Source organism: Phaethon aethereus, assembly GCF_964289735.1.
Source record: "Phaethon aethereus genome assembly, chromosome: 4".
In the NCBI taxonomy this organism is placed as follows: domain Eukaryota; kingdom Metazoa; phylum Chordata; class Aves; order Phaethontiformes; family Phaethontidae; genus Phaethon; species Phaethon aethereus.
In genome coordinates this window covers 16,439,834-16,454,831 of record NC_138578.1, presented here as the reverse complement: position 1 = coordinate 16,454,831, position 14,998 = coordinate 16,439,834, and the positions used below count along the sequence as shown (strand labels likewise).

The 14,998-nt window shown below is 35.9% G+C and overlaps 1 protein-coding gene across 1 annotated transcript in view; it reads left to right on the top strand.

The window, feature by feature from the left end:
- The window catches only part of TTC29 (tetratricopeptide repeat domain 29), a gene marked incomplete at its 5' end in the record, with an annotated part of 129,989 nt that overhangs the window by 53,748 nt on the left and 61,243 nt on the right, over positions 1 to 14,998 (top strand). Inside the window, 1 exon segment of the mRNA XM_081999611.1 lies at positions 2,492 to 2,577. Coding sequence (XP_081855737.1) covers positions 2,492 to 2,577 — 86 coding nt within the window.

Here is a 14,998-nt window from a genome sequence, read left to right as displayed (position 1 = left end):
CATTAATCTGTTAGCCAGTCTTTGAGTAGTAGTGTGATAGATAGATTTAAACTATGAAAAATGGCAAAAAAATTGAAAATACTTTCCAAATTTTAAAATATGTTTTTTCACAAATAAATATATGACTATACTGGTAAACAGTATAACACGGAAATCTGCAGAAAAGTGTAAAATGTATTCAGTGAAGCCAAGGCAAGTTCCTCAAAAGAAATATCTTCATTAGACCAGCAGATACTCTTGGAAAAAATGAACAAGCTTTCAGACATCTAAGCGTATGTGAACTTTGCTATTTATTATCTTTAAAAGGGCCAGTGAATTGTTTCTATTTCAGGTTTTTTATTATATTGTCTTTGATTATATTAATTCTAAAGAACCAAGATTTCTCATCTTGCCTTGTCTCATGAAGAATAATATTTGAAAATACTGTTTGAAATATAAATGCTTTTATGTGGTAGTTTTTGAGGAATAAACCAACAGCACTCTGGGTGCAAGAATTCAATTCTTTCCATTCCAAATGTTTAATTTGTGGGGGTATATGATTGTATTTGGCTAATGTTTTCTTTTAATTCAACCACTAAATAACCTGTTTATTTTATCTGCGATTTACATGAGTAGATCTGTTTGAGTTGCCTATTTAGATCTTTTCTCTTAGGAGTATGACCCAAATACTGAGAATGCCAATACAGTTAATCAGTTGAAGAAGGACACGTTTGCCCAAAAACTTCTACATCATCTCCAGCTGTATGCTGCTACCAGTATCTACTGTAGTAATTAGAAGGACTGTGAGTGTGTACTGCTGATGAAGTTTCTCACGACCTTCTTCGTACTGCTAGTGAAAACTGCTGGAAATGAAGAGATTGCCAAAATGCATCTGATGCCTCTCCAAAACTTACTTTGACCAGGCAGATGTTGCAGTGCCCTTACTTCAAATCAATCACTTTCCATAACTTCCTGAGACATGTATTAAATACCACTATGCATAGTATACTTGCCATTGTTCTCTTTAAATTTAAGCTTTACAAATTCCTTTCAGATGAGTTCTCCAGTCCCCATTCCAGAACCATAGCCTCTACCTATGAAGCCCATATTTAACAATTTAGTTAAACCCATACTGGCTCTGGCTGCCACCTGTAATACCCATTATGTCCTTCTGGACCATCATCTGTGTTTATGTATTAGAATTAGATATTACCCACTTCAGACTCTCAGACTGTTTTTAAGTGAGGAAGGAAGTTTTTTATATCACTAGCAACTTTTCACTTATTATTCCTCTGTGAAACTGTATTTTTGTATCCTTTTGTCTCATTAAGCCTTTTAAGGGATATTGAGTATTGGAAAAGACCAGCTGTTTTTTGAGTTACAGACTTCCCATAATTTTATGTAACGTGTTAAGTGCTGTAGATAGAGAATTGCTATGGCCTCAGCAATTATAACATTCAGAGAGTTCCGGAACTGGATATAGGCTTCTGTGCATTTGCATGTGAAGAATTTAATAGCCTGACAATTATAAGTAGATAATCTCACTTTTCATTGCAACTATATTTTTTAATGCGTTTTACAAAATATCTTGATATGCAGTTATGCTTTAGGTTGACTTTTCCACTCTTTATTATGGAATCTGTTGAGCAGATGGATATTGCACAACAGAAAGACTGGATTTTGGGTTATTTTTATTATAATTTAATCTAAATTTTTTTAATGGATACTCATGTTCTGGAGGGAAATGTTTTAATATATTGTGATACAGTAAGCCTTTCTATAATTAATTTATATAAATTTCAATATTGAATGGATAATCTTCTACTGAGGGAGCAATATAAAAAGACCAGCAAGCAGTGTTTGTTAGATCAATATCAGTGAAATAAAACCTGGCATGGAGAAGTGTGATGCACCTCAGTTAGCAACTGCCTGTGCAGAATTTTCGAAGACTACTGCTTAAAAGTATAAGTTATCCCTTTTTTTTGCAATTCTAGCCTACAGTAGCTTGCAAAATAGCCATGAAGAATAAGAAATACGAACCTGGTCTACTGATAGTTCTCGCTTGGTGTTTCACTAAGATTCACATTAACCAAGTGTAAGGGTCAACATATTTTGTGTTTATATTTTAGGGTGTATTATATATTTGTAGCTACTTTTATTTTATATGTGAACATTGAGAGAGAGGCTTCTAAGTTGAAGACACTGTGAGTATTATTGAACAATTCATGACAGAACATTACAGCATGTTAAATTGATAGTGCTGCGCTAATTACTGGAAGATACTTTCTCTGACTTCAACTTTCTTGTTGAACTTTGTCTAAATCCATAGCCCTCATTTTTAATTACCACTATATATTTTTGCAAAGAGATAAATGGCAAGGGTAAGAAAACGGGAAAACTTACTACAGTATTTCAACATCTGTATGTTATTTAAGAACCAGGAAGAACTGTCTGTACTAATGTAATTTTGTTCAGATTACACTGGTAACTGTAACTTTGGTCCTTTCTTCAGGAGGCAACGTGAAGATGGAAGGAGAAGCTGCGTATTGCTTAAGTTTAGCATATCATTTTGCTGGAGAACAACAAACAGCATTATCAGTAAGTTCGTTTTAAAGTTGCTTTAGCTTTTCCAATGACTTTTTCTGCCTCCTTGGCATCTTCTTAGGCATTTTGGAGAGTGGAAAAGACTTGGAGAGGCTTGGCTTATGGACCTGTTATAACTGTATCTAGTTCCATAGACAGGGATCCATATGGATTAAACAATTATGGTGCCAATAAATTCCAGTACTGATGGAGTCCAGGTTTCCATGCTTGGATCTGTAGAAATAATATAAGTTGACAATTCAGATTATATGTGATTAGCTTTCCTTTTCCTGTATTCATAAATATATAAAACATTTTTTATTTAGTTAGGTTTTTGTATAAAACACTAGTTTTGCAAACCAGTTTGATACAGCATATTCATGAGCAACAATTAAAAATACATCAACACACATGTTGAGCTTTTCAGAACATCAGGAATTTAGAAGAAATATGAATCGCTTTTGGTATGAAAAGCTGTAGTGCTTACGCAGTCCCCTCATGTTTCCCTTGAGCCCTCCATACATAATAATTCTAAGACAATGAGAATTCTATGTGTGGAATTCTAGTTTGGAAGGAGGGTTCCTCTAGTTCATCATAGATCAGTGTGAGAGGAAAGATAAGCATCAACTTGATTTGCCTGTCCCAGTCATCAGAGAAGTCACAGTCCTCCATAACCCTCTTAAAAATGTTGTGTGGGAAATTAATTTGTTTGAATATTTTGTCTATGATTATTGCAATTAATCAGCTGGGTAACCACTATTTCTGTTTCTGTTTGTTCCTTTAACTGCAGAGTGACTTGGTATTTTATTAATGAACATGTTTTATAGTGGTCATTCTTTGTGGTTATTTGTTGTGGTGGTTTATTTTTTTCAAAAATAGACCAATAGAAGTCACAGTGTGAATTCAGCACAGGTTTCAAAACTGCTTGCTTGGCTTCTACAGTGTAGTAGGGGTTCTGGATTTCTGTCTTGAAATACTCTTCTACACGCTTTTAATGATTTGTGATACAATTTTTCCAAAAGTTATTGACCATCTTTATACATAATTCTTCAATGCTGATAGGCCCATCTTCTGTATAAATCAGCTGAATGCTGAAAAGTAGAAGTCTCTCACATCAGTTGCAGTCAAACTCTGCAAAATTATTTCAAAATGAAAAAGCTACACATAATTTTATAAAATTATATCTAATAGTTGCAATAGCAATGAGAAGAGTATATTTGATCTCCTCCAAGAATACAGTATGACAGATTAGACTAGAATTTTTTGTACTGAAGTTTATCTGCATTGTTTTTTGACTGACAAAGTGTGACGGCATTCTTACCTGATCAACTTTTCTGTTAAGTTTCTGAGAGTCACAGTAAGCTGTGTAAATGAAGAGCAGCGACATAAACAAATGTGCTAAATAAAGAAGCCTGCCATGCATATTTGATCTCTCTATCATAGGAGAAATTAATTAGTGAACAAGACTGCACAATCTCCATGATATATAAGGGATCAAACTACCCTTGAAAGTGTCAAAAATATTAGATGTCCTGGCATTGTTTCCTCAGGATCCCTTTTGTTACCTTTTATAGGTACTCTTTTTGGCAGGGGGAGCAGTGAAGGAAAAGTTACAGCAATCATTTAGAAGTTCCGTTTCTTTTTGTCATGTGCAGGATTATTATTTTTTTTAAGGAAGATTCTGAAACCTTGAATTTTGTCACGTACTACTGTTAATTTAAAATACATGCATAGGTTGTGCCTATTGGTTTTAGTCGTATAAAAAACCTGACAGGGAAGGAAAGCAATGTGCATTTTTGTTAAAAGGGGAAGAAGGTCTCTGTAGTACAAAACATATATGATACGTTATGTTAAGAGTATAAAATACTATTTTAACAATAATGAAAATACCAATACTTCTCAGTGTAAATAACATAATGTTATAATATAGTGGCATTTCCTAATATAATGGTATTTTCAATAATACTACATAAGAAACCTATGAAGTACTTTCATTCAGAAAATATAGCGTGTGTTATGGGACTAAAAAAACAGGTAAAATTTTAGTTCCTTTTGTCCTTAATGGTGATTAGTATAGACAGCAGTAAAATATCAGTGGTTGACAGTACTGTTGAGCACAAGTTGTCTTCACTCTCCAATTAGAAATCATTGCCTAAAATTTACCCTTCTGTTCTCGGTTTAATGGTCTCTCTATCCAAGGGGAGCTCAGATGCTTACGGAGATGAAATCATTGCATCCTGTTCCCAGAGGACTGCTGGTTATCATTGCACATAACATGCAGACAATACTGCTAGGAGCCAGTTTGCCTCATGGTAATATGTAGTTCATCACCAGCTTCTGTAGCATGCTAAAGAGGTCTTGCCACACAGCTTGGGACTGCTCGGGTGTAGACTCAGGGGTCTCAGCAGTTATTTTCCTGCTTTGCATCAGTTTTCATCTTCTTTATCCCTTTGTGCTGTGGCCCACCTCAGGCAGTCTCCTTCTAGGGGAATCTGAAGGGAGCAGCTGGTACAGATACCATTTCCTCCAGTTGTTGCCACCCGGTTCCTTTTGCTGTGCGGCGTGCGACTCCCTCCCCCAACCCGCACACCCAGCAGCATGCAGATAAACTTGTTTCTCTTTCATTCACGTCTTCTAACAGAGTGGAGAAGCATATGTTCAAAATATTCATTATCTGATGCAGTAATTAAAGGTCGAAATGATTAAGCTGCAGCCTATTATATTGAAGATATGCAGTCACTTTGTATCGAATGGGCTAGTTTTGTCAGAGAAGGTTTTTTATTTGCTGGGCACTTGGTGTTTAATCTAACATAATTTGATTTGGTGTATAATCTGTATAAATTGGTTTAATTTCATTTGATATATATGATTGATTTCGGTGGACCTACTCGGATGTAAAAACATAAGTGTGTGCAAGTTTAAAAGCCTGAGAACTAATTACATTCAGTTGCAGTGTGGTATGGTCATAATGTTTTTCATATCATCTGGTTTATAATCAAGCCTAATGGCTTTTCCACAAAATATGACACAAAATATTAATAGTTCACATTATATAGATTTTATCTTAGACATTATAGATTTTGTCAGAGAGAGTTCTCCATCCAGGCTAGTTTTAAAGTCACAGTTACTGTTTGTTTGTTTTACTTCAGAGTTGTATAACAAGCAAAGTATTAAGTGAAACACTTCTGTGTCATTAGAAATCCTGCATAAGGTATTGTAATCTAATGCTTGATGTGGGAATTTTTTTTTAAACTGGGCTTTCAAGAATGCTTCAAAGAGTTGGGCATCAAGGGTTTTTTCTCTTTCAATTAGAGTTGCATCCCAAATCATTAGGAAAATTCCAGTCCTCATTCCTTGTCTGAGCATTGTGTTTTTCTAAGTGTTCCTTTATTTGGGATGTTGAATCGTGTGTTTCAGATATGTTACGTATTTAAATAATAGAGGCAGTGTTCATGCCAGAATAAATGTGGTAATTTATGACATAATGCTGTGTGCATGAATTGTCAGAATTACAATGTACAAGCCACAGGCATAAAATTATCAAGAAAATTTATGAACTTACAAAGACATCTTCACTTTCAAAATGACCCTATTAAAGTAATCAGAGGTGATTTATAACCATAAAGGTAATTTCTGAAAAAGTCTATGTCAAAACAACTGAAAATTTTGTCTCAACTCGGGCAGCTAGAGAGAATATAAGTAAATGTATTTGGGATGCAGATAATCTAAAGTTAGTATGCACAGTATATTTTATCTAGTTATATCTAATTATATAGATTACGCCCGTATGTATGTATGTATGAATTTGGTGAATCAAGGAGGATGTTAGCAAGTAAAAGAACTACAAAAGGTAGACTGAAAGTTATCCTGTTTTCTTCCAAACATTGTGAAAGGTAGTTGAGAAGAATGAGCATCATTCCTCTGAGATTTGCTTACTATTCTAGTGCTTTGCTAGAAAGCTGAACAGACACGTTTCTGTCCACAGTGTCTGGGAAGACCACTGAGTTCAGGTTAAGCTTTCATTATGGTCACTACAGAAAGAAACACTTAAATGGAGACTCGCAAAACGTATCAAAAGATACTATTCAATGGAAATTATTTCTAACTTCCTCCTTTTAAATCAGCAAGATTGTCCTTTATTTGTCTATAATTGATACTAGTAACGAAATGTAACATTTTCAGCTTAGCAAATGGCATCACATGCTTGAAAAAACATTTTAGCATACAATTTTAAGAAAAGGTCCCATCGTTCCTAGAGGCTTCACTTCTATTGAAGTGATTTTTAAATTGTTCTTGAAACTGTACTTATATAGAAATCTTGTATTTTTCATATCTGAGGAATAAAAAAACAGACAAAACTCTGAGTCATCTTTGAACGTAGGCAATTCCGATTGATCTTGACACTGACAATGGATTGTGTCTAGAGAAAGGTTTTCCTCCTGAAGGTCTAGAATAAGTGAGCCAGTTTTGAAACTGATTAAATTTCATGTTTCTGAAAGGTCCTACTGCTGCTAAGCTTTGGTAAAGACAGTACAAACAAAATTATGTGAGAACGGTTAGCACTGGTAGTGAACTTTGCCCTGACAAAATATACTGACTCAAATACTGATGCAATTAAGAAATTAGAAATTATTTGTGTTGAGAATCTTAAAGAAGACCTGAAACTTTAGCATTTAACTCTTAAAGTGAAAGGAAGGTTTAACTTTTTATTTGGGTATGAAAGTTAACAGTCTCATAGTGAAGGAAGGATTTCTTGTGTTGGTTTAATTTAGATAACAATTTTCTTATCTTAGCCAGTTCCTTGAAAACCTGAAAAAAAAAAAAACAGGGAAAATTATCTGAGTAGCCCTGAGATGCAATGATGCTATTTTTCTTCAGTACTTTTTTGTATACCACACAGATTTGCACCTTGGTGATACGGTGTCCACAACAATTGCCTTGGAACATGGTATTATTTTGCTTTTGAGTCTGTGGTTCAAACTGCATTTTGCTTGGTTAATGGCATAAGAATAACTCCCCTCAGTAAACTGGATTTTTGTCAAGATCAATGTACCACAAGAAACACTCCTAAATGCCGTGCTGCTGCAGAATTACAGTAGTCAAGTTACACAAAAATTATAGAGCATGAGAAACAAAAAATATTCAATACATTAAAAATCTATTACTTGATGACAAGCAAATTGGAAAACTATCAGATTTCCATGTTCTTCCGTAGCACCAATGAAACTAAATGCACTAGTAACTTGTTGACATGAACCTTATTTTTCAGGAGTCTCATGTTCTGTAAGACTGGCTACCAAAACACTGTAAATGGCTGGACTTTCATCTCATCCATTACAATTTTTAGTTTAAAACCTTCATATATCCCAAAAGATCAAGACAACTGCAGTGAGCTGCAGTTTTGACTGCATGTTCCATTAGATAAATCTATAGCACCTTTTCAGAACTTTATAACTATCTGACCACTGGTGTTCTCGGGAATCTGAATATGAATTGGTGACAAAAAGTTTAAAACCCCAATTTTGGGGGCTATGCTTGGAGGACGTTGATTTCTTTGCACGTTTGTTTTTCATTCCCGAACAGTATGAGAGTTCCTGGGTTTATATGTTTGTAAGGTTTGTGTAGCCTTACTTAAAAAATATATATTAGACTTAGAAGTCATGGCACTTAACATATCAAATGTAGTTTCCCAAACTTCAAAGTCTATTTTTTGTAAGATTTTGATTCAGAACATCTATTACAAAGTGACAAGTTTTATTATTACCTTATACACACATGCACTTGCACGCACACCCTCTAGGTTTGCAAAAGAACTGGAAGGGGCTGCAGTGCAACATTAATGAGAATATTTATGTACTTCTGCATTAATAATAATAATAGATATCCTAAGATCAAGAGAATTGTTCATATGACTCCGAATCACTTCCATGAAATTGTTGCTAGCTGTTATGTTTGAACACAAAAGCAGCAAATTGTCCCTTACTGGAGGTTTGCTTAGCTCTAATATGTTGAAACATTGAGAACAAAGCCATAAAAACTCTTTAAACTGCTCTGCAAGGGAATAAAAATATCTTTGCATCTATTTTTCACCAAGGCGTGGAGGGCAGAGCAGTTGGCAATCGTGGAGCCGTCGCTCTGGTCCTACCTTTTTGATATAGCTGACGGGATGGAACAATCTCTGCTATTCTCTGCGTATTCTCTGCTAGGTATGGCCAGTGGAGATGGCTCTTCCTTATGCTTTCCCAGGCAAGGTAGGAGCCAGATTATTACCACGACTATACAAGGTCTGTTTTATGGGATATACGGTTAGAATTAGTCCACTTGCCCTGACTGAGGTTTCTAAAACTCTAATAACTGTCTTCTGTTAGTTAAAAGGTGTGATTTAGGCAGACATTTTCTACTTACCATATTGAAACTTTTTTTAGAGTAGCTAATAAATTATACTTTTTTCTTTTTTTTTTTTTTAATAACCTCTGATGCACACGTTTCCACTCATTTCATTCCCACAAGCTAGGAGCAGAAAAGACAAAGCAGTCCAGATGTATGTTATAGAGGTTATTTACTTAATATACTTTAGACTATATTGGATTTCTAGCTTAGGTGTGCTGAACCTTGGAATCTAAATGCTGCATATAATTGAGGGAAAGGGATAGTTAAAGCATGTCTAAGTTCATAGCTTATGTAATCTGAGAAACAATAATGTGAAAGATCTTAAGAACTGTCAGTGGTATGTCCATCATCAGTGAAACTGCACGTCTACCCAGGGCTGTAGCAAATAGCTGAAAAACTGCATAAGAAATTTTCTAATTTGATTAGACAATATACTTAAGGAAGTCAGACTTTTTATGTGTTTTGAGAAATTAAACATTTGTACCCACACCATACAAACTCATGAATTTCAGTACTTAAATGCAAATATATTCGTAGTCTGGGAGGTTTTGTTTTCCTTTGTATAGTTTAGTTCAAATGAACAGGCTTTAAAAAAAAAATCTGTAAAGTAAGACTTTTAAAATTAGATTGGTTTCTCAAATTGGTACAGTTCAAGCTACAGCAGTTTACTTATTTAATATGTGTTTAAATTTCAATTCAGTTATTCCCATTGACTTCAAGGGGACAGCGTGTATATTCAGGTGTAAGCAAATGCTTAACAACTTAGCTTGATCGGAACCATCGATGGCTAGATTGGAGAATAGGAGGTCTTGATTCAGGCATCAGATCTTAAGGAATTTAAAATTTATCCTTTGATAGATAAATAACCTGAGAAGTTAAAACACTGAAGCGTGCCAGAATAAAACCTAGAGCTTGCTGCTTCACTGCTAGAAGCAATTTGTTTTGCTGTTTTGCTTTCAGCTTATGTATTATTTCAGAGCTGATCAAAAGAATTGGTAGCAAAGTGTGAAATAAATTGTACTTCTAAATAAATCGATTTAACATTCCTTGGTGCTTTAAGTGATTTTAGTAATATTAATATTTAAAATATTTCTGTCTGAAATCTTTTTATGACTACATATAGCAATAATGGCCACCATTTCATTCTGCTCTTTTTCATATTAGAATATTACACAGTAAACACTGTAAAAATACTATCTTTTAGCACTGAAATGGATGCAAAAGATTTCAAGTGTCTATTTGCATGTAAATGACTCAAGTTTTATTCAGTCAGTAGAAACAGTCTATCAATCCTTTTACTACATTCCTTACATGGATTAAAACTTAAAGAATCTGAGGTTTTCAGCTGAATGAGAACTTTTCCTTAACTTCCATATAAGTATGCAGAAAAATAATGGTTTTTAACTGACATAATTTTTTGTATACCTTCCTATTTTATCCCTGCATTTTTTTTTCCATTGTGTTACGCAAATTTAAGGGTTGCTTTGTTTGCTTTTAGCTAGGAAAACTTTGTGTAATTAAAAATACCTGTTCATGGGTGGACTAAAGCTATTAATAAGCATGAAGCAGAATATTTATAGGTGCTTTGTCTAAGAAGTAATGGGCATTTAAGCATGCACATGCATATAGTATGATATTAATGTCTTAGGAGGCTATAGCAATCTGACAGCCAGGTACCTTCCTGTAGACCCAACAGTGGGTCTAAAAGCAGTCCAGACATCTGGACCAGAGTGGTGCTATACAAAAACATTTCTGAACAATTCATGTTATTTCACTTACCCAAATTTCCAGTCCTGCCCATCCCTTTCTCCTCGTTTCTTTCTCCGCCTCTGCCTTTGTCTTTTATGTACTTGCGGAATCTCATTTTTCCTTTACAAGTCACCTCCATCTGCTTATGTGTCAGAGTGGCCCTCGTGCCACGCATCACATTGAGGAATTCTCAAGATGAAGGGCTGTATTCACATCACTACTTCTTCTGTCTCAGCACTGTTTCATGCTTGTCACTGCTCAGCACTCAGCGCCACACTGCCTTGTTTTGTCAATAACCATTTATTTGTTGCTGGAATAGTAGCAACCATTACATCTGACCTCCCTGTTTCATCAATTATGGATAGATTATTGGATGTGAACATCTGCAAAAGCTTGCTGTTGAACTTACCTCCTGGCTGGGATTAGATAAAGTATTAAACTGTTGTTTATTGTCAGGCCAAAACTCTACTGGGAAGCCAGGGAATTCCAAGACTAGCAGACTCCCATCAGCAAGCACCAAAAATTGTTTAGTATTGCCACTGTTTCCCATAAGATCGTAGCCATTTATTATTTACACTTATTACTAGTTGTTATAACATACTTGATAAAAGCTCTTGGCAGGCACAGTGTTTCCAGCTATTGTCACATCTGTCAGGATGGAAAGGATACATAAACTGTTTTTTCCTCTTATATTGCTGTTAAAGGGTAACAGATGAAGCTTCTTCACTCTAGACTGTTAAGGCATGCTTTATTTTGAAGAAATAGGTCAACAATGGCTGGTTTGGAAAACATTACATTCCTGTACTAAATAAAGGTTGCAACAACCTTTACTAGAGTAATGTCTCCAGCAGTAAAGATTAAATTGTACAATAGTAACAAACTAAAATACCTGGTTTTGATGTTTGCATACGTTTTTGCTCTGAAGGACCTGGCTAGTTTTTGTTGTTGTTGTTTTGTTTTATTTATTTTAATAAAAACCTTTATGAGGTAAATAAATAAAATGATGACTGCATTCCTACAAAGTTGTAGGTGTAGAGAATCAGAATTAATATAATTGTTAGTGGCACAGAAGGCCAGAATTAAGAGCAGTAATACAGAAAAAATAAGAAAGATAGGAATGAAAGTTAACATTTATTCAATCATCTGCACATTTAATCTCTTTTAAGTTTCCTGTGCAGCAAAATGAAGCATACAGGGTGAACTCCTGACCTCGTGGAAGCCAACAGAAGCTTGAAATTACTCTGGGAAAAGCAACTTTTTCAATTAGTTACTTGTATTTACGTATCATTCATTCATAATCAAAGCAAAGCATACGTACTCTGAATGTTATGCAAAGGATACAAGTAAGACTTGATACAGGCAGAGAACCGTAGCCCTTAGCTTGATAGACTGTTAAGGAATGAGTTTGTCTTCCCTTCTCTAATCCTTCAAACAGATGCTGACACGAGTAACCTGAAGCAAGTATTGCCATGCAAGTTTATAGACCGTGAAGACCATTGCACTTGATAGCCCAGTATAATGGGGGAAGGAAGAGTGTGGACTGGATGAAGCAGTTACCCCTCAAGGAGAGTGTCAGCCAAGCAGCACCTTGGTGATAGTCATGTCCTCGCAGGAGCCTGTGGAAGGTCTTGAATAAGGGTGCTCCACTTTGATCTTTGACTTGGCCAGACTTCGGGGTGGATTCTTCTACATCCCTCCCCATCCCCCCATCCTTGATGCCCTTGCTCCATGATCCATGCTTATGTGATGCGTTATCCAAATACTCACATGAAAGCCCCTGGCATAGCAGTTCTGGAACAGACCAGATTGGCCAATTCCAGACCAATTCTTTCTTGTCTCTGTAGAGAGTGTGGCAAAGTTTGTACATTTCTGGTTTAATTTTTTTCCACTTATTTATCAAAAGGGTGCAGTCCAGTGTAATTGGATGTAGCTAAGGGCAAGGAGTTGGCATTCACATGTACAGAATTTGAGTTGGTGAATATGAGCCAGGGGAAAAGAGGGAGAACTGACAGTTCTGGCAACTCGGGGACTACTCCCTCTTTCCTCAGCATGGCACCCCGTTTCAGTATCCCTTAACTGTGAGCATGCAGACAGAATGCTGTACTGCTGCTACCCTGGATGCTCATTGTGCCTGAATACATTTAGCATTTAACAAGGTGTGGCCTGCCGTTCAGTTGATATTGATCCCAGGAAAATAATACAACAATGAGCTCTGCTCATGGTAATCAATACATTACATGAACAATGCAATTTTCTTATTGCTGTCCAACCTTGCTCACACTGTGTTTTCGCCAAAATAAGAATACATCTGGGTTTGTATTGTGAAATTTGACCTTGCTTAGGGTGGCCACAGGCATGTAACCGCTCATATTATGGTAATAAAAGCTGTACTTTTTAGGCATTTTTTAATACGCATTCGGGAGCTATGGGAGAGAGTTCACTGAAATGCAAAATGGCCATGCATTCAGTTCTATTGTCTTTTATTTTCACTGGACTGTATGGAGTAGTTATTTAGTGACTGTCAGAGCTATGTGTTTTTTCTGAAAGTATTTAAGAGGTGCTAAGTGGTGTGAGGCCAGTAGTCTCACCCCATGGCATTGTCTGTCTACCAACACCTATTGCTGGCTCCAGAAAAATATTGTCAGATGCTGCCAGCCAGGCTGGGCCATAGCCTGTTACTGCCGCGCCTGTCAGAAATCATTAGCTAGTGATCTCTTTGACTAATGTTCCAGTTGATTGTCTGATTCATGTTCAAGATCTGTTAATGAGGCAGAAGCATCTTTACTGCTCACCAGCTGTGAAATGGCTAAACACAGCTAGATTTTCAGAAATCAAAATAAATGTATTTCCAATTAAGTTTGACAACAGTATCAAGTGCAAAGCTAACAGCAGAACTAAAACTTTTTGTGTTTTTTAAAGTTACGGTATTAGAAATCAATAATATCCTATCATGTTTCTGTCAGATTAATGTATTTTACCAAAATAATGAAATATTGGTAGTAGCATTAATCTTGTGTTGAGGTGGATAGACGTTCTTTATTCAACATAAATTCATACTCTCAATTTTTACTCTTTTGTCCATTGTCCCCAGATGTATCAATGTTTGGCACTGACTATGTCCTTTTGTCAAAGTCCTCAGTGTATGCCAATGAGGTGTGTGCATGTTTTTATGCATGTATAAAAGTAGTACAGGTGTGACAACAATAAAAAATAAAGGATGGGATTTTGCGGGGTGGAGGGGGGAAGTCTTGGGGCAGGAGCTGGTATTTCTGTTCTTTATTAATGGAATGACCCCAGGAGGGTCACACTGGCGTAATGCTGAGATAACTGAGAAGCAAATCTGGGCCTGAGATCTGACTAATATTTTTCTTGGCAAAGGAGGCAAACATGAAATTTGCCACTATCTAGAGAATTAGTACAAGAGCTATACCACAAACAGGCTCTGGTTTGAGGATTTAAGCAGAGCTTGTTACTTTACTTTATTTTTACACTGTAACTAATTGTAGCCACAATAGACTCACAAAGACCCAGGAGGAGAGTTGATTTTGTAAATGGATGCTCCCACAGTAGCTATCAGCCTTCCAGGTGCACCTGCATCCAGCTTTTAGAGCTAAGCAAGACAACAAGGGAAATTGTACAATGCATCCTGATTTTTTTTTTTTTCTTTCTATTTTGGAGCCATAAAAATTAGTTTTCTTTTTTCTCCATACACCAAAATAAATGTGGGACAGTTGTCTGTAATGTGGAAGACAAAGTTGAAGTCTTTACCCTGCCACCACCCCACATCCTGCACGGATGAGAACAAGTGATTGAAACCCACTGTTCATTTCTGTATTGGACTTTGATTTTAATTTTGTTTGTTTTTTTAACCAGTATTTCCACTGCGGACCCACAGAAGTAGGAAGTTTAAGACAGTCAGTGTGCTTGGGTCACGTAGAGCCAAAAACTAATTTGTGACCAGAATCACTGCAGGTTTTGGGGGTTTTTTGTTAAAACTTACCTTGCATTTTCTTTTTTGAGGTAGAAAGAACTGTACATTATTCTAATCTGTTCAATTGCTTATACAATGATCTTTTGCACAAGTTCATAGGAGTATCAAATTCTTTTTGAAACAGCATGGAAATTTAATAATGGAGCCTAGCATGATCAGGATAAATCCATTGCAACAGCTTCCTTCCTCAGAACACTTTGTACATAGCAAATTTAAAAAGAAACAAACAAAAAAAAACCCAGCAAGGACAAAAAACGAAGGCATTTTGCCTCTTCAGTAATTCTAAATCTCCGAAAACTTTGTCTG